Raw genomic sequence first — 20,213 nt, forward strand, 5'->3', positions numbered from 1 at the left:
GATGCACAAGAGCCAACTCCTCAGTGCAAAACAAACATTTTAGAGTAATTCACAAACTATTATACTTCATAATATGTCCCAGCTAAGCCTGAGCTCAACAGACACTAAATATTAAAAATTAAGTTTCACATCTTGTGTGGCAAAATTCACTAAATTAACCCAATTTCTTTCTGGTTCATGGAATATAGAGTAACTACTGCAGTCAACATAACTAGGAGATATTTTCCAAATCCTTAGAAGGTTTACTCACACATCCCTTAATTCTATTAATATTTCTAAACATAGTTTGTCAATTACACAGGACAATTTGTGACAATTTTGAATTGTCTGTGATACAAACAACTTAATATTTCATCCATCCAGCCATAATGTTATAAATTGGTAACTATTTTCTCCAATCAAAACGTTATCAAAACCTTTGTTTGTCAGAAATCAATACAATGCAGATTAACTGACTTGAGTTCAGATGGAAAAAGGCTCAATGAACTCACTTATTGTCACATCAGATGCTAAAACTGACCAGTGCTTCCAGTATTTCGTGCTTTGTTTCAGCTTTTTGCCACTTCATTTCTTTTTTAAAAAATGTTAATTAATCTTTCCTTATCTGAATGAAACAGTTATTCTCAGCGGCTTTCGGAGGAACAGCCCATAGCAATCAATTAACCTTGTATTGTTACGAAAAGTAAGCAATTCAAATTTTTAAAAATCAATGAAGTCAAACACAGAATGGTAACAACACAGGAGGGGGGAGGTCAATCAACCCACTGTGTCTGTGCCACCTCTCTGCATGAGCAATTCAACCAGTCCAACTCATCTCTAATCCTGCAAATTCTCTCTTCAGGTGCTTATCCAATTCCCTTTGGAAAGCCATGACTGAATCTGACTTGATTACACACTCAGGAATTGCGTTCCAGATTCGAACAGTGCCTTTCCTTTCTCTTTCGACTTTTTGCGTGTTACATTCCTTAACATCAACCACCATTTTTGGATTTTGCAGGTAGTTTTATGGCTGGATGCTCTTCCTGCCAGTAATCCTCCCCATTTATCCGGGCTGGGGACAATACATGTTGGCACCGATATATGGGTTATTTTGTGGCCATCGCAATCCTGGAGTGGGATTTGAACCTGGGAACCTTGCGGCTCAGAGTTCGGAGAGCTACCCACTTAGCCCCTCCAGTTCCTCATCACTCACTGGGAAAAAATATTTTCCTCATGTCACCATTGGTTTTTTTGCCATTCACCTGAAATTTGTGTCCTCTAATTCTTGACCCTTCGGCCAATAGGAACAATCTCTCTCTAACAAAAAAAAACAAAATTGCTTATTGTCACGAGTAGGCTTCAATGAAGTTACTTTGAAAAGTTACTCTACCTACTCTGCATGACGACCCTCCATGATCTTGAACACTTCTATCAATCCTCTCTCAATCTTATCTTCTATAAAGAGAATAACCCCAGATTTTCCTACCTATCCAGACAACTGAAGTTCCTTATCCCTTCTTGTAAATCTTTTCTGCGCCCTATCTAAATCCTTCACATCCTTCCTAAAGTACAGTCCCCAGAATTGTGCACAATACCCCAGTCAAGGCTGAACCAGTTTATAATAAGGATTTCTCATAGGTTTCCTGGTGTTTGGTGTTTCTCATAGGTTCCCACGGTAGGTTATTGCAGAAAATAAGGAAGTATGGAATTGAAGGTGATTTAGCGGTTTGGATCAGTAATTGGCTAGCTGAAAGAAGACAGAGGGTGGTGGTTGATGGCAAATGTTCATCCTGGAGTTCAGTTACTAGTGGTGTACCGCAAGGATCTGTTTTGGGGCCACTGCTGTTTGTCATTTTTATAAATGACCTGGAAGAGGGTGTAGAAGGATGGGTTAGTAAATTTGCAGATGACACGAAGGTCGGTGGAGTTGTGGATAGTGCTGAAGGATGTTATAGGATACAGAGGGACATAGATAAGCTGCAGAGCTGGGCTGAGAGGTGGCAGATGGAGTTTAATGCGGAAAAGTGTGAGGTGGTTCACTTTGGAAGGAGTAACAGGAATGCAGAGTACTGGGCTAATGGCAAGATTCTTGGTAGTGTAGATGAACAGAGAGATCTCGGCATCCAGGTACATAAATCCCTGAAAGTTGCCACCCAGGTTAATAGGGCTGTTAAGAAGGCATATGGTGTGCTAGCCTTTATAAGCAGGGGGATTGAGTTTCGGAACCACAAGGTCATGCTGCAGCTGTACATAACTCTGGTGCGGCCGCACCTGGAGTACTGCGTGCAGTTCTGGTCACCACATTATAGGAAGGATGTGGAAGCTTTGGAAAGGGTTCAGAGGAGATTTACTAGGATGTTGCCTGGTATGGAGGGAAGGTCTTACGAGGAAAGGCTCAGGGAATTGAGGCTGTTTTCGTTAGAGAGGAGAAGGCTGAGAGGTGACTTAATAGATACATATAAGATAGTCAGAGGGTTAGATAGGGTGGACAGTGAGAGTCTTTTTCCTCGGATGGTGATGACCAACACGAGGGGACATAGCTTTAAATTGAGGGGTGATACATATAGGACAGATATCAGAGGCAGTTTCTTTACTCAGAGAGTAGTAGGGGTGTGGAACGCCCTGCCTGCAACAGTAGTAGACTCGCCAACTTTAAGGGCATTTAAGTGGTCACTGGATAGACATATGGATGAAAATGGAATAGTGTAGATCAGATAGGCTTCAAATGGTTTCACAGGTCGGTGCAACATCGAGGGCCGAAGGGCCCGTACTGCGCTGTAGTGTTCTATGTTCTATGTTTGTACTCTCTGCCTCAATTTATAAAGCCCAAGATTTTATATGTCTTTTTAACCACTTTCTCAACCTGCCAAGTTCAATTGATTTGTGTTGATTAACCCTTGGTCACTCTGCTCCACCACCCAATTTATAATTGTGCCCTTCCTTTAATATTACCACTACTCATCCGTTGTACTAAAATTACTTTGCACTTCTCTGTATTAAATGTAATTTGCCACATGTCCATCCATTCTACCAGCCTGTCTAACCTCTTGAAGTCTATCACAATCCTTCTCACAGTGCACCCAGGCTTTGTGTTTATTACAAATTTTGAAATTGCGCCCTCCACATTGAACCTTAATCACTAGCATATATTAAAAAGGTCTGAGCATCAACTCCACTGCAGATCTTCTTCCATTCCAAAAAAATATTCACCACTACTCATTCACACAGGTCATTCAGCCAATTTTATATCCAGGCGACCCCTGTCCCTTTTCCTGATGATTCTTTTGAAAATCTGCACTCAATAAGCATAATACTTATTCTGTATCTGTAGGGCTACACCAATTAAACATGTAAAATAGCACAAGCATAACAGTAAATATTGACTCTTAGTTGATTTAATTCTTATGCACCCATTTATTACTGAAAGGGCTGATTACCTGGAAAGGTTGTTTAGATAGTTTAATTGGTACTTTAAACAGATGAAATACTACATCAGCACAATTACTATGCTATGTAAGAACAGGAGTAAGTTATTAAGTTCCTTAAACCAGTCCCCATCATTCATTCAAATTCTGACTAATCTGTATACCAAATCCATTGAAATACATCTTGCCTATTACAATGTAGAATATATTTTAATCTGTTCTGTTAACCTCTTCTAGTATGTTAAATAATTGTAAAACACTGTGCTACTACACTGTGTCAACTACACACACACATCCTGGTCATGTCCCAAACTGCTCCCCTTTTGGGTCTCCTTCTTTAGCACCATGTCAGCGATTCTGAATATTGATCTGGAGCCATGTCCTTTGGTGATCATTTTCAGGGTGTCGGACTCGCCGGGGTGCAAACAGGAAGGAACACGTTCTTGCCTTTGCCTCATTGATTGTCCGGAGGAGAGTTCTGCTGGGCTGCAGGTCTCCTAATCGGCCTAGTGCCTCGGTATGGTTCAGTGACCTAAAGGAATTCTTGTACCTGGAGAAAGTCCAGTACACTGTCACAGTCGGTTGAGGGGTTCTACTGAGAAGACAGCCATTCATTGCCTACTTTAAGGAATTAGTCACCATCAATTGCTAGGGTAGGGGTTGGGTTTTCTTTTCTGGGTGAGGAACATACATTTGGTTATATTTTTGTTATGCTGTTCTGTGTTACATCGGGTGTTTGTGATGTTGGCTTTGGTATAAGATTTATTGTAAATGGAAAATCTTCAATAAAAGAATATATTTAAAAAATGACAATTACAGGATATTCATCTCAGCATGGCATTGTGAGTGGTACGGTAGCACAGTGGTTAGCACTATTGCTTCACAGCCCCAGGGTCCCAGGTTTAATTCCCGGCTTGGGTCACTGTCCGTGTGGAGTCTGCACGTTCTCCCTTTGTCTGCAAGGGCTTCCTCCGGGTGCTCCAGTTTCCTCCCACAAGACATGCTGTTCAGTGAATTAGAACATAGAACATAGAACAGTACAGCACAGAACAGGCCCTTCGGCCCTCAATGTTGTGCCGAGCCATGATCACCCTACTCAAACCCACGTATCCACCCTATACCTGTAACCCAACAACCCCCCCTTAACCTTACTTTTATTAGGACACTACGGGCAATTTAGCATGGCCAATCCACCTAACCTGCACATCTTTGGACTGTGGGAGGAAACCGGAGCACCCGGAGGAAACCCACGCAAACAGGGGGAGGACGTGCAGACTCCACACAGTGCAGACTCCACACAGTGGACATTATGAATTCTCCCTGTGGACCCGAACAGGCGCCGGAATGTGGCGACTAGGGGCTTTTCACAGTAACTTCATTGCAGTGTTAATGTAAGCCCACTTGTGACAAGAAATATTATTATAATTATGTTCTAACATTTGCTATCATAGCTTTGGCTAAATGTTACTAAGTTTGACCTCACCAAAAGATTCAATACAGCAGTAAAGAAACACCATGTGGTAATCCAGTAGTGCACTTAACTCCTGAACAACACCTATTGCATGGCATGAATGACCTTCTTACGCGCTGGAATGAATTATATGCCTTGTTCTACAATTTACGGCAAATGTAGTTTTAAAAGATATATTCAGCTCAAATCGTATCTTGCCGTATGTCACAAGTTATCTGCCCAATGAGCGATTATGGGTTAGCAGCAGGAAATATTTTGAATTCAACCTTCTCTCTACCTCCTTTTCATTAAACATATTGTTGAATTCACATATCTGATCGAAAAAATTCCAAACTTTCAATATGTTGCAAACCAGAAATCCAGCTCCTTGCTTTCAGATAACATTCACTTGGAAACTCTCCTTCAAGTCTGCACCTTGCTCTTTCTCTCCACGCATTCATAAGCTTCCTCAAGTGCCCTTTTGTTCATCTCCTGCAAATCTGCTCAGTGGTTCTCCTTCCCATATCATCATCATAATAAATAATCGCTTATTGTCACAAGTAGGCTTCAGTGCAGTTACTGTGAAAAGCCCCTATATTTTATGATGAGTTTTTAGGCAATTGACTGTGTCAAAAGGAGCCATAAAAAAGGTACAAGTTCGCAAGAGGCAGCGAAGCAGTGTCTGTGGCGGTCTGAGTCCGGTGGCTCGCATGTTGGGTGGACTTGTGATAAAATTTCCAGTCTTGGTCTCCAAATTCCATTAATATTCAATGTCAACTATTATTAATAACTGCAGACAAGACTAAGCTGTGCAATTTGCGGGTGCTGTGTCGGAAATGGAATGTTTCACAAACACACTAAGCTCAAGATGAATTTTAAAACTACAAAAAAAGTGGCATAGATAGAAAGTTAATACTTCAATGATACAATGACTGCTGACCAAACAGGGGAAACCATATAATCATAGAATAGCTTAATTCAGAAGGAAGCCATTTGGTCCATCACGTCTGCTCTGATACTCTGAAAGAACATCCTACCTAGGCCCACTCCCCCGCCCTATCCCCATCACCCCACCTAACCTTTGGACACTAAGGGACAATTTTAGCATGGCCAATCCACCTAACCTGCACATCTTTGAATAGTGGGAGGAAACTGGAGTATCCTGAGGAAACCCATGCAGACACGGGGAGAACGTGCAAACTCCACACAGACAGTCACATGAAGACGGAATTGAACCCGGGTCCCTGACACTGTGTGGCAGCAGTACTAACAACTGTTAATACAGTTAATACTCCATTAAGACAACCTTTCCACAACTGAAAATATACTAACAAGTACATCCAACATTGCACAGTAAATTTGAGATTATAAACTCTCATGCAAAATATTCTGTGATTAACTATTTTCCCAAATGATATATAATTGAAATATTTCCCGAGCAGCTTTCCTGTCATGTAACACCATCAACATCTCTGTAATAGTCATGCCAGATATTTAAACATTAAACAATATTGTTGCACTGTAATGTGAACATTAGAATGGGTTACCTGCCTTAATGCAATCTTATTCATTAGTTTGCTATCGCTACAGTAGAAAAGAATGCATAACAACAACATGGATAAAATTACTTGCTACCTGTTTTGCACTAATGTCAGAACTGCTTCTGATAATGAGCTGATTCAGATAAGATGGTCTCATGCAATTGTGCTGTGACTGCTGCAGAAACTGTCTAGTAGATTTTCAAAAAAACATATCAGGTACCCATGGAGTAATTGCTCTCAGCTCCCAATGATTGACAGTAGATAATGATTTTGCAGTGGTTTTGAAAGTATATAGTAAATCTCACTGACAGTCAGAGACAGGTCATCAGTACCATCAGCTTTGCTTATATGGGCCTGTTCCATAGTAAATGTGGATAAGTTGTAAAATCACAATTATTTGAAGGTGTATTTATATTGGGATATCCATATTTTTAAAATATCCACAAAACATTTCACAAACAATTACTTTTAAAGTGTAGTCATAGCTTTATGTAGGCTAAAGAGTGGGCAATTTACAAACAGCAACCTGATAAATGACCAGCTACATAGTAATGCTTGTTGTGGAAGGTATATTGTTGAAGATGAGAGAACTTCCTTGTCTTCTTCAACTGTTACCATAGGGTCTTTTAGAAAAGGAACAGGTCCTTTAACAATGCCCCAATTCAGCACAACATAAACTTCTTGGTTGGATTCTCGGCGGCCCGGGGCCAAAATCGCGGCCGGCGCCAGGGCAGAGAATCCAGTTTGACACCGTAATCGGGCCCAGCGCCGGTTCACCGGTTCTCCAGACACCGAAAATCAGCGTCACCGCGAAGTATGCCGCGCCACCGGGGGGCCATTGCCAGAGGCCTGCTCAGCAATGCACCGCTCCCGACCGGCAGAGTTCCCGACAGCGTGGAGCTAACCACCTATTGCCGGTCGGGATGCTCACGTGGCGACTGCGGACTTAGTCCGTGGCTGCCCTAGTCAGGGACGGGCGGATCTGAGACCGGGGATGGGCCTTATAGATGGCCGAGGATTTAATGTGTGGGGGTTGAGGCTCGGGCGCGCAGCCGATCAGGGGGTCTCTTTCTTTGGTCTAGGTCCACGATCTGAGTCCTCTATGGAGCACAGCGCCGCCGCTGGAGGCCGCCGCTGTGAGTATGCGCGGCCTCTGACCCGGAAGTGCGGGGGCCCATATCTGCAGCAAAAGCTGCGAGATTCACTCCGGGTCCCTGCTCACCCCCTGCAGGACTATGAATTTGTTTAACTTTTTTGCAACAATTTCAGGAGTAAAACTCTACCGTTTTTACACCGGTGTGGGGATATTGGCTCAATAATAGAGAATCCAGCCCCTTTTGTTTCCAATAAAACGGTACCATTTCTCCTCCAGATACTGACTGATCTGCTGTACATTTGTTATGTTTTCTGTTATTTATTATAATGGACTGTCATATTTCACATTACTACAAAAATACTTACCCACGGTTCTATCAGATATTTGTTAAACCAATCAGCTGTCTTCAATATGTATTTTTTAATGAAATAGATCTTCCATTTCTAAGCACAGTAATACTATAGTCTCATTTTTGTGGAAATACACATTGTATATTAAAGGTCCCTCATGGCAGACTGGTACAGAAGGTGAAATCACATGGGATCAGAGGTGAGCTGGCAAGATGGATACGGAACTGGCTACATCACAGAAGACAGAAGGTAGCAGTGGAAGGGTGCAATTCTGAATGGAGGGCTGAGACTAGTGGTGCTCCACAGGGATCAGTGCTGGGACCTTTGCTTTTTCTAGTATATATAAATGATTTGGAGGAATATGTAATTAGTCTGATTAGTAAGTTTGCAGATGACACAAAGGTTAACGGAATTGCAGATAGTGATGAGGACTGTCAGAGTGTAGCAGGATATAGATCGGTTGGAGACTTGGGTGGAGAAATGGCAAATGGAGTTTAATCCGGACAAATATGAGGTAAAACATTTTGCAAGGTCTAATACAGGTGAGAAATGTACAACAAATGACAGAACCCTGGAGAGTTTTGACTGGCAGAGGGATGTGAGTGTACAGGTCCACAGGTCACTGGAAGTTACAACACAGGTGGAGAAGGAGGTAGTCAAGAAATAGTCAAAGAAGGCATAGGGCATGCTTGCCCTCATCGGCCAAAACACTGAGTATAAAAATTGGCAAGTTATGTTGCAACTGTATAGAACCTTAATTAACCACACTTGGAAGGTAGTATTCAATTCTGGTCACCATACTACCAGAAGGATGTGGGGGCTTTGGAGAGGGTATAGAAGAGGTTTACCAGGATGTTGCCTGGAATGGAGGGTATTAGCTATGAGGAGCAGTTGGATAAACTCAGTTTGTTCTCACTGGAACAACGGAGGTTGAGGGGTGACTTGATAGAAGTTTACAAAATTATGAGGGGCATGGACAGAGTGACTAGTCAGACACTTTTTCCCAGAGTGGAAGTCGATTACCAGGGGACATAGGTTTAAAGTGCAAGGAGCAAAGTTTAGAGGAGATGTGCAAGGGAAGATTTTTACATAGAGGGTAGCGGGTGCTTGGAACCCGCTGCCGGAGGACGTAATGGAAGCAGGTACAATTGTGACATTTAAGGGGTGTCTTAACAAATACATGGATAGGATGAGAATAGAGGGATGCGGACCCCAGAAGTATAGAAGGTTTTAGTTTAGACGGGCAGCATGGTCGGCACAGGCTTGGAGGGCCGAAGGGCCTGTTCCTGTGCTGTACTTTTTTGCGTGTATATATAGTCAATCCGTTTAACGCATGTTTTTATTAGGTCTATATTTAGCAAAACACCCTAGAAATGTCTTTAGTGCACAGGATAAGTATGCCATCTGGTTATTACAATGTTATTGTGTGAATGTCTCCATGCCCCAATGAAAACTGGAATAATATTATCGCTCAATTATAGTGCGAGAAACCTGTCGAACTTACGCAACATTTTGATAGCTCTGTTTCACAATTATTTAAGAGCATGTGACCCAGAATCATGGAAAGAACCCGGACAGGTTAAAAAATCGAACAGAGAGGGAGCCAGGAATTCGGTGGCGGGCAGTTACTTGAGTAAATAAAAATAAGCAATCGCTAAAAGTTTCAATTCAGTCCGTTGGGGGGGGGGGGGGGGGGCGGGGGGAGCAGGATCCAGCGAGGAACCCTGTGCTGCCACCTTGTTGCCAAGTAACAACAAATGTGAAATGACAATGATTACTATAAAACTGTGCAGATGGAATTAAACAGGCTCCTGGAACGATGCCTGTTTGTGCACATCGACCCCACTGCATTACACCTCTGATCTGATCTAAATCTCGGTTAATCAATGATTGTACCCACCCACGAAGGAAGATCCTGCTTAATCTCATTAGTAATCACAAACTTCTCATCCTCCAGGATTTGAAATGCTGCTTGCAAACGAGCAAACTTCCAGCCTCTGTTCTTCTTCCACCAAATCCAGATGATGAGCCCGAAGATGATCCAGGTCAGACTCAATCCGAAGTATCCGGTTAGGTAGACGGGGAAAAGGTAGGTGAACGCCTTGGCGAATTGTGTCAGTAGTTCCATCAAGCCCGGGACCAGAGGGTTAGCTGAGCTCTCGCCCACCTCATCACAAAGTAGCTCTGAAGACACAGAATCCCGCCGTTCCGAGAATGACAGACTCTCCCTGCCTCGGAACCTCTTCACTTCCGCGCCGCCTCTCATGTTTGCTTTCAATGGGCAGCCTGGGTTCCGGCAGCCTGGGTTCCTGTAGCCTGGTCTCCGGCAGCCTGGGTTCCTGCAGCCTGGACTCCGGCAGCCTGGGTTCCTGCAGCCTGGACTCCGGCAGCCTCGGTTCCTGTAGCCTGGACTCCGGCAGCCTGGGTTCCTGTAGCCTGGTCTCCCGCAGCCTGGGTTCCTGTAGCCTGGTCTCCGGCAGCCTGGGTTCCTGTAGCCTGGACTCAGGCAGTCTGGGTTCCTGTAGCCTGGACTCCGGCAGCCTGGGTCCCAGGTTTACTGCATCCCCGACTCTCGCAGCTTTCTTGTTTTAAATACCAGGAGCACCTTCTCCCCTCTCGGGATGAAACTTCTCGGATCAACAATGAAGCCAGCACCGCCCTCACGGTAATCACACACACACCTTCACCCAGCTCCCTCCCTGCTCAGCCTTGCCCTTTTAACCCCCCCGGTCCCTGCTACTCCGGGAAACATCACAGATTCCTGGCTGGAATCGCGGCTTCAACACACTCCGTCTCCCTCCACCCTTATCACCGCGAAAAACAATCTCCTCTCCGCCTACATCGAGAGACACTCCCCCAGCCAACCTACAGCCAGCCTCCTCCCCTAGCCAGCACCCTCCCCCAGCCTTCTCCACCCAGCCTCCTGCCCTCACTCAACCTCATAGGATCATAGAATTTACAGTGCAGAAGGAGGCTATTCGGCCCATCGTGTCTGCACCGGCCCTTACAACGAGCACCCTACTCAAGCCCATGTATCTACCCTCTCTCAGTAACCCCCACTTAAACTTTTTGGATACTAAGGACAATTTTGCATAGACAATGCACCTAACCTGCACATCTTTGGACTGTGGGAAGAAACCGGAGCACCCGGAGGAAACCCACCCAGACACGGGGAGAACGTGCAGACTCCGCACAGACAGTGACCCAGCAGGGAATCAAACCTGGGACCCTGGAGCTGTGAAGCAACAGTGATACACACTATGCTACCTCCTGCCCCTTGCTCTCATCCTGTCCTCACCCAGCCTCCTGGCCTCACCCAGCCTCCTGCCCTCACCCAGTCTCCTGTCCTCCTCCTGCCCTCACCCAGCTTCCTGTCCTCCTCCTGCCCTCACCCAGCCTCCTGCCCTCACTCAGCCTCCTGGCCTCACCCAGCCTCCTGCCCTCAGCCAGCCTCCTGCCCTCCTCCGGCCTTCACCCAGACTCCTGCCCTCACCCAGCCTGCCCGCACCCAGCCTCCTGCCCTCACCCAGCCTCCTGTCCTCATCCAGCCTCCTGTCCTCCTCGCCTACCCAGCCTCCTGCCCTCACCCAGCCTCCTGCCCTCACCCAGCCTGTCCTCACCCAGCCTCCTGCCCTCACCCAGCCTCCTGTCCTCACCCAGCCTCCTGTCCTCACCCAGCCTCCTGCCCTCCTCCTGCACTCACCCAGCCCGCTGCCCTCACCCAGCCTACTGCCCTCACCCAGCCTCCTGCACTCACCCAGCCTCCTGCCCTCCTCCTGCCCGCACCCAGCCTCCTGCCCTCACCCAGCCTCCTACCCTCACCCAGACTCCTGTCCTCATCCAGCCTCCTGTCCTCCTCGCCTACCCAGCCTCCTGCCCTCACCCAGCCTCCTGCCATCACGCAGCCTGTCCTCACCCAGCCTTCTGTCCTCCTCCTACCTTCACCCAGACACCTGCACTCACCCAGCCTCCTGCCCTCACCCAGCCTGTCCGCACCCAGCCTCCTGCCCTCACCCAGCCTCCTGCCCTCACTCAGCCTCCTGCCCTCATCCAGCCTCCTGCCCTCATCCAGCCTCCTGTCCTCCTCCTCGCCTACCCAGCCTCCTGCCCTCACCCAGCCTCCTGCCCTCACCCAGCCTGTCCTCACCCAGCCTCCTGCCCTCACCTAGCCTCCTGCCCTCACCCAGCCTCCTGTCCTCACCAAGCCTCCTGCCCTCACCCAGCCTCCTGCCCTCACCCAACCTGTCCTCACCCAGCCTCCTGCCCTCACCCAGCCTCCTGCCCTCACCCAGCCTCCTGCTCTCACCCAGCCTCCTGCCCTCACCCAGCCTCCTGTCCTCCTCCTCGCCTACCCAGCCTCTTGTCCTCAGCCAGCCTCCTGCTCTCATCCAGCCTCCTGTCCTCACCCAGCCTCCTGCCCTCACCCAGCCTCCTGCCCTCACCCAGCCTCCTGTCCTCCTCCTGCCCTACCCAGACTCCGGCCCTCACCCAGCCTCCTGCTCTCACCCAGCCTCCTGTCCTCCTCCTGCCCTACCCAGCTTCCTGCCCTCACCCAGCCTCCTGCCCTGCCCAGCTTCCTGCCCTCACACAGCCTTCTGTCCTCCTCCTGCCCTCACCCAGCCTCCTGTCCTCACCCAGCCTCCTGCCCTCCTCCTGCACTCACCCAGCCTCCTGCCCTCACCCAGCCTCCTGCCCTCACCCAGCCTCCTGCCCTCACCCAGCCTCCTGTCCTCACCCAGCCTCCTGCCCTCACCCAACCTCCTGCCCTCACCCAGCCTCCTATCCTCACCCAGCCTGCTGCCCTCACCCAGCCTCCTGGCCTCACCCAGCCTCCTGCCCTCACCCAACCTCCTGCCCTCCTCCTGCACTCACCCAGCCTCCTGCCCTCACCCAGCCTCCTGCCCTCACCCAGCCTCCTGCACTCACCCAGCCTCCTGCCCTCACCCAGCCTCCTGCCCTCCTCCTGCACTCACCCAGCCTCCTGCCCTCACCCAGCCTCATGTCTTCACCCAGCCTCCTGCCCTCACCCAGCCTCCTGTCCTCACCCAGCCTCCTGCCCTCCTCCTGCACTCACCCAGCCTCCTGCCCTCACCCAGCCTCCTGCACACCCAGCCTCCTGCCCTCCTCCTGCACTCACCCAGCCCGCTGCCCTCACCCAGCCTCCTGCCCTCACCCAGCCTCCTGCACTCACCCAGCCTCCTGCCCTCACCCAGCCTCCTGCCCTCACCCAGCCTCCTGTCCTCACCCAGCCTCCAGCCCTCACCCAGCCTCCTGCCCTCACCCAGCCTCCTGCCCTCACCCAGCCTCCTGCCCTCACCCAGCCTCTTGTCCTCACCCAGCCTCCTGTCCTCACCCAGCCTCCTGTCCTCACCCAGCCTCCTGCCCTCCTCCTGCACTCACCCAGCCCGCTGCCCTCACCCAGCCTCCTGCCCTCACCCAGCCTCCTGCACTCACCCAGCCTCCTGCCCTCCTCCTGCACTCACCCAGCCCCCTGCCCTCACCCAGCCCTCTGCCCTCACCCAGCCTCCTGCCCTCGCCCAGCCTCCTGCCCTCACCCAGCCTCCTGCCCTCCTCCTGCCTTCACCCAGCCTCCTGCCCTCACCCAGCCTCCTGCTCTCACCCAGCCTCCTGTCCTCACCCAGCCTCCTGCCCTCCTCCTGCACTCACCCAGCCTCCTGCCCTCACCCAGCCTCCTGCACTCACCCAGCCTCCTGCCCTCCTCCTGCCCGCACCCAGCCTCCTGCCCTCACCCAGCCTCCTACCCTCACCCAGACTCCTGTCCTCATCCAGCCTCCTGTCCTCCTCGCCTACCCAGCCTCCTGCCCTCACCCAGCCTCCTGCCATCACGCAGCCTGTCCTCACCCAGCCTTCTGTCCTCCTCCTACCTTCACCCAGACTCCTGCACTCACCCAGCCTCCTGCCCTCACCCAGCCTGTCCGCACCCAGCCTCCTGCCCTCACCCAGCCTCCTGCCCTCACCCAGCCTCCTGCCCTCATCCAGCCTCCTGCCCTCATCCAGCCTCCTGTCCTCCTCCTCGCCTACCCAGCCTCCTGCCCTCACCCAGCCTCCTGCCCTCACCCAGCCTGTCCTCACCCAGCCTCCTGCCCTCACCTAGCCTCCTGCCCTCACCCAGCCTCCTGTCCTCACCAAGCCTCCTGCCCTCACCCAGCCTCCTGCCCTCACCCAACCTGTCCTCACCCAGCCTCCTGCCCTCACCCAGCCTCCTGCCCTCACCCAGCCTCCTGCTCTCACCCAGCCTCCTGCCCTCACCCAGCCTCCTGTCCTCCTCCTCACCTACCCAGCCTCTTGTCCTCAGCCAGCCTCCTGCTCTCATCCAGCCTCCTGTCCTCACCCAGCCTCCTGCCCTCACCCAGCCTCCTGCCCTCCCCCAGCCTGCTGTCCTCCTCCTGCCCTACCCAGACTCCGGCCCTCACCCAGCCTCCTGCTCTCACCCAGCCTCCTGTCCTCCTCCTGCCCTACCCAGCTTCCTGCCCTCACCCAGCCTCCTGCCCTCACCCAGCCTCCTGCCCTACCCAGCTTCCTGCCCTCACACAGCCTCCTGTCCTCCTCCTGCCCTCACCCAGCCTCCTGTCCTCACCCAGCCTCCTGCCCTCCTCCTGCACTCACCCAGCCTCCTGCCCTCACCCAGCCTCCTGCCCTCACCCAGCCTCCTGCCCTCACCCAGCCTCCTGTCCTCACCCAGCCTCCTGCCCTCACCCAACCTCCTGCCCTCACCCAGCCTCCTATCCTCACCCAGCCTGCTGCCCTCACCCAGCCTCCTGGCCTCACCCAGCCTCCTGCCCTCACTCAACCTCCTGCCCTCCTCCTGCACTCACCCAGCCTCCTGCCCTCACCCAGCCTCCTGCCCTCACCCAGCCTCCTGCACTCACCCAGCCTCCTGCCCTCACCCAGCCTCCTGCCCTCCTCCTGCACTCACCCAGCCTCCTGCCCTCACCCAGCCTCATGTCTTCACCCAGCCTCCTGCACTCACCCAGCCTCCTGCCCTCACCCAGCCTCCTGCACTCACCCAGCCTCCTGCCCTCCTCCTGCACTCACCCAGCCCGCTGCCCTCACCCAGCCTCCTGCCCTCACCCAGCCTCCTGCACTCACCCAGCCTCCTGCCCTCACCCAGCCTCCTGCCCTCACCCAGCCTCCTGTCCTCACCCAGCCTCCAGCCCTCACCCAGCCTCCTGCCCTCACCCAGCCTCCTGCCCTCACCCAGCCTCCTGCCCTCACCCAGCCTCCTGTCCTCACCCAGCCTCCTGTCCTCACCCAGCCTCCTGTCCTCACCCAGCCTCCTGCACTCACCCAGCCCGCTGCCCTCACCCAGCCTCCTGCCCTCACCCAGCCTCCTGCACTCACCCAGCCTCCTGCCCTCCTCCTGCACTCACCCAGCCCCCTGCCCTCACCCAGCCCTCTGCCCTCACCCAGCCTCCTGCCCTCGCCCAGCCTCCTGCCCTCACCCAGCCTCCTGCCCTCCTCCTGCCTTCACCCAGCCTCCTGCCTTCACCCAGCCTCCTGCTCTCACCCAGCCTTCTGTCCTCACCCAGCCTCCTGCCCTCCTCCTGCACTCACCCAGCCTCCTGCCCTCACCCAGCCTCCTGCACTCACCCAGCCTCCTGCCCTCCTCCTGCCCGCACCCAGCCTCCTGCCCTCACCCAGCCTCCTACCCTCACCCAGACTCCTGTCCTCATCCAGCCTCCTGTCCTCCTCGCCTACCCAGCCTCCTGCCCTCACCCAGCCTCCTGCCATCACGCAGCCTGTCCTCACCCAGCCTTCTGTCCTCCTCCTACCTTCACCCAGACTCCTGCACTCACCCAGCCTCCTGCCCTCACCCAGCCTGTCCGCACCCAGCCTCCTGCCCTCACCCAGCCTCCTGCCCTCACCCAGCCTGTCCGCACCCAGCCTCCTGCCCTCACCCAGCCTCCTGCCCTCACCCAGCCTCCTGCCCTCATCCAGCCTCCTGCCCTCATCCAGCCTCCTGTCCTCCTCCTCGCCTACCCAGCCTCCTGCCCTCACCCAGCCTCCTGCCCTCACCCAGCCTGTCCTCACCCAGCCTCCTGCCCTCACCTAGCCTCCTGCCCTCACCCAGCCTCCTGTCCTCACCAAGCCTCCTGCCCTCACCCAGCCTCCTGCCCTCACCCAACCTGTCCTCACCCAGCCTCCTGCCCTCACCCAGCCTCCTGCCCTCACCCAGCCTCCTGCTCTCACCCAGCCTCCTGCCCTCACCCAGCCTCCTGTCCTCCTCCTCGCCTACCCAGCCTCTTGTCCTCAGCCAGCCTCCTGCTCTCATCCAGCCTCCTGTCCTCACCCAGCCTCCTGCCCTCACCCAGCCTCCTGCCCTCACCCAGCCTCCTGTCCTCCTCCTGCCCTACCCAGACTCCGGCCCTCACCCAGCCTCCTGCTCTCACCCAGCCTCCTGTCCTCCTCCTGCCCTACCCAGCTTCCTGCCCTCACCCAGCCTCCTGCCCTCACCCAGCCTCCTGCCCTACCCAGCTTCCTGCCCTCACACAGCCTCCTGTCCTCCTCCTGCCCTCACCCAGCCTCCTGTCCTCACCCAGCCTCCTGCCCTCCTCCTGCACTCACCCAGCCTCCTGCCCTCACCCAGCCTCCTGCCCTCACCCAGCCTCCTGCCCTCACCCAGCCTCCTGTCCTCACCCAGCCTCCTGCCCTCACCCAACCTCCTGCCCTCACCCAGCCTCCTATCCTCACCCAGCCTGCTGCCCTCACCCAGCCTCCTGGCCTCACCCAGCCTCCTGCCCTCACTCAACCTCCTGCCCTCCTCCTGCACTCACCCAGCCTCCTGCCCTCACCCAGCCTCCTGCCCTCACCCAGCCTCCTGCACTCACCCAGCCTCCTGTCCTCACCCAGCCTCCTGCCCTCCTCCTGCACTCACCCAGCCTCCTGCCCTCACCCAGCCTCATGTCTTCACCCAGCCTCCTGCCCTCACCCAGCCTCCTGTCCTCACCCAGCCTCCTGCCCTCCTCCTGCACTCACCCAGCCTCCTGCCCTCACCCAGCCTCCTGCACTCACCCAGCCTCCTGCCCTCCTCCTGCACTCACCCAGCCCGCTGCCCTCACCCAGCCTCCTGCCCTCACCCAGCCTCCTGCACTCACCCAGCCTCCTGCCCTCACCCAGCCTCCTGCCCTCACCCAGCCTCCTGTCCTCACCCAGCCTCCAGCCCTCACCCAGCCTCCTGCCCTCACCCAGCCTCCTGCCCTCACCCAGCCTCCTGCCCTCACCCAGCCTCCTGTCCTCACCCAGCCTCCTGTCCTCACCCAGCCTCCTGCCCTCCTCCTGCACTCACCCAGCCCGCTGCCCTCACCCAGCCTCCTGCCCTCACCCAGCCTCCTGCACTCACCCAGCCTCCTGCCCTCCTCCTGCACTCACCCAGCCCCCTGCCCTCACCCAGCCCTCTGCCCTCACCCAGCCTCCTGCCCTCGCCCAGCCTCCTGCCGTCACCCAGCCTCCTGCCCTCCTCCTGCCTTCACCCAGCCTCCTGCCCTCACCCAGCCTCCTGCTCTCACCCAGCCTCCTGTCCTCCTCCTCCCTTCACCCAGTCTCCTGCCGTCACTCAGCCTCCTGCCCTCACCCGGCCTCCTGTCCTCACCCAGCCTCCTGCCCTCCTCCTGCACTCACCCAGCCTCCTGCCCTCACCCAGCCTCCTGTCCTCACCCAGCCTCCTGCCCTCACCCAGCCTCCTGTCCTCACCCAGCCTCCTGTCCTCACCCAGCCTCCTGACCTCACCCAGCCTCCTGCCCTCACCCAGCCTCCTGACCTCACCCAGCCTCCTGCCCTCACCCAGCCTCCTGACCTCACCCAGCCTCCTGTCCTCACCCAGCCTCCTGCCCTCACCCAGCCTCCTGTCCTCACCCAGCCTCCTGCCCTCACCCAGCCTCCTGCCCTCACCCAGCCCCCTGCCCTCCTCCTGCCTTCACCCAGACTCCTGTCCTCACCCAGCCTCCTGCCCTCACCCAGCCTCCTGCCCTCACCCAGCCCCCTGCCCTCCTCCTGCCTTCACCCAGACTCCTGTCCTCACCCAGCCTCCTGCCCTCACCCAGCCTGCCTCCTCCACCTGCTGGCAGCTTTGGAAACGTAATGATTGACTGCTAACATTGCTGAAACCGAAAGCTGCATACATCCAATGTAACTCAAAAGGATCAAACGGACGCATTTGCTTCTTCAGTTTAATAGATTATTAAAATGTACTTCACTTTATTGGAAATATAATCATGCCCCCCTCCCTCCCCAATCGCTTAGACCAGCGGATCTGCTCCTCTGTGTTCTGCCCGAATCAAATCCTTCCCCATCTCAGGTCAATCCCTCAGTGAAATCAGTGGCAGGTCCAAACACATTCTCAGCTGCAGGTCTGAAGTAAATAGCGTGAAACACATGCTCTTTTCAACAATGAAACGTGACATCTGAAACATTGCACTGTCAAAGACATGCTTAGGGCAAAGGTCTGTCTGGAGAAAATATCACACATCTTCCTGTTTGTAATAACGATCATGAAAATATGGAAAATAAAAGCTGTCAATGGTTTGAAAGCATCTGACCTTTGGCGTTCTATTTAATATTAAATAATCAATACATAATAACAGTCAACTAATAATGTAACATTCACAACATACCCATTCCACCTTCCAAGCATCTAACAATTAACTCCCTCACCCGTCTTACATACTAGGTGCACTCGCCCTTATTGATGCTCTTGACTCTGATCATCAACTGTTTTAGCAGCAAACAGCACTGGAGCACCCCAGACCTACAACCTGGCTCCATGGGGAAAATGTACATACAACAGACCAAGGGTTGATGGATATATAATTGAACAGCTTGAATTTTGGATTTTTTTTCATATAATATTAGAGAATCCAATTCTTTCTTTTCCCAATTAATGGCCAATCCACCTACCTTGAACATAGATACATACAAGATAGGAGCAGGAAGAGGCCTTTTGGCCTTTCGAGCCTGCTCCACCATTCATCACGATCATGGCTGATCATCCAACTCAATAGCCTAATCCTGCTTTCTCCCCATAGCCTTTGATCCCATTCTCCCCATGTGCTATATCTAGCCACCTCTTGAATATATTCAAAGTTTTAGCATCAACTACTTCCTGTGGTAATGAATTCCACAGGCTCACCACTCTTTGTGTGAAGAAATGTCTCCTCATCTCTGTCCGAAATGGTTTACCCTGAATCCTCAGACTGTGCCCCTGGCTCTGTACACACCCATTATTGACAACATCTTCCCTGCATCTACCCTGTCTAGTCCCGGTAAAATGTTATAAGTCTCCACGAGATCCCCCCTCATTCTTCTGAACTCCAGAGCGAACAATCCCAACCTAGTCAATCTCTCCTCATATGACAGTCCCACCATCCCTGGAATCAGTCTGGTAAACCTTCGCTGTACTCCCTCAAGAGCAAGAACATCCTTCCTCTGAGAAGGAGACCAAAACTGCACACAATACACCAGGTATCTTTGGGTTGTGGGGTGAGAGCCACGCAGACAGGGGAAGAACATGCAAACTCCACACGGACAGTTACAATGGATTTATAAAGCAAGTTTGGGTCTTTTTTTTTCAAATAATATTTGGTGATGCTAAGATCAGTTTCTGGTGGGTTTCACGCAGAATTTGAGGAATAACAGTTTTCTGTTCTTATCTTGTCCGTCTTTTGTGAAGGTTGGATGCGCTTCAAAGGTGAAATGAGAGTTGTGAATGAAGGAAATTAACAGTTACTCTGCCACAGATCTTTCCAGATTTCTTTCCCTCTGATACTAATGCTCCTGTGACAATGAATCTTGGAAGGTGGAAGCAAAATATTTGTGGATAAGCTTCAGTTGAAAGGGGTATTTTAAAACATTTTTTTAATAAATTAGAATTTGGAAATTCTAAATTGTATCATAGAGTGGAAAATAGACAACTCCCCCATACATCCAGCTCCCCACTCCCTTTCTTCCAAGCCCAGGATTGGGCCTCCTTATTGCATCACATAGAAACATAGAACATTTGATCACAGATCATAGAATTTACAGTGCAGAAGGAGGCCATTCGGCCCATTGAATCTGCACCGACCCTTGGAAAGAGCACCCTACTTAACGCCACACGTACACCCTATCCTTGTAACCCCACCTAACCTTTTTGGACACTAAGCGCAATTTGGCATGGCCAATCCACCTAACCTGTACATCTTTGGACTATGGGAGGAAACCAGAGTACCCGGAGGAAACGCACGCAGACACAGAGAGGACGTACAGACTCCGCATAGACAGTGACCCAGCCGGCAATCGAAACTGGGACCCTGGAGCTGTGAAGCAACTGCGCTACCATGTTGTCCAGATGGTGACCATTCAGTCCATCATGTCAGT

General features: G+C 52.3%; 1 protein-coding gene across 1 annotated transcript in view; it reads right to left on the reverse strand.

The window, feature by feature from the left end:
- Nucleotides 1–10,673, reverse strand: part of LOC119962037 (extended synaptotagmin-3-like) — a 170,816-nt gene extending 160,143 nt beyond the window's left edge. The window contains exon 1 of the mRNA XM_038789816.1: nt 9,742–10,673. Within this exon, the coding sequence (XP_038645744.1) occupies nt 9,742–10,107 (366 nt within the window). The 5' untranslated portion in view covers nt 10,108–10,673. The remainder of the gene's footprint in view (nt 1–9,741) is intronic.
- Nucleotides 10,674–20,213: the final 9,540 nt, after the last annotated feature.

Source organism: Scyliorhinus canicula, chromosome 2, assembly GCF_902713615.1.
Source record: "Scyliorhinus canicula chromosome 2, sScyCan1.1, whole genome shotgun sequence".
NCBI classification, from domain to species: Eukaryota; Metazoa; Chordata; class Chondrichthyes; order Carcharhiniformes; family Scyliorhinidae; genus Scyliorhinus; species Scyliorhinus canicula.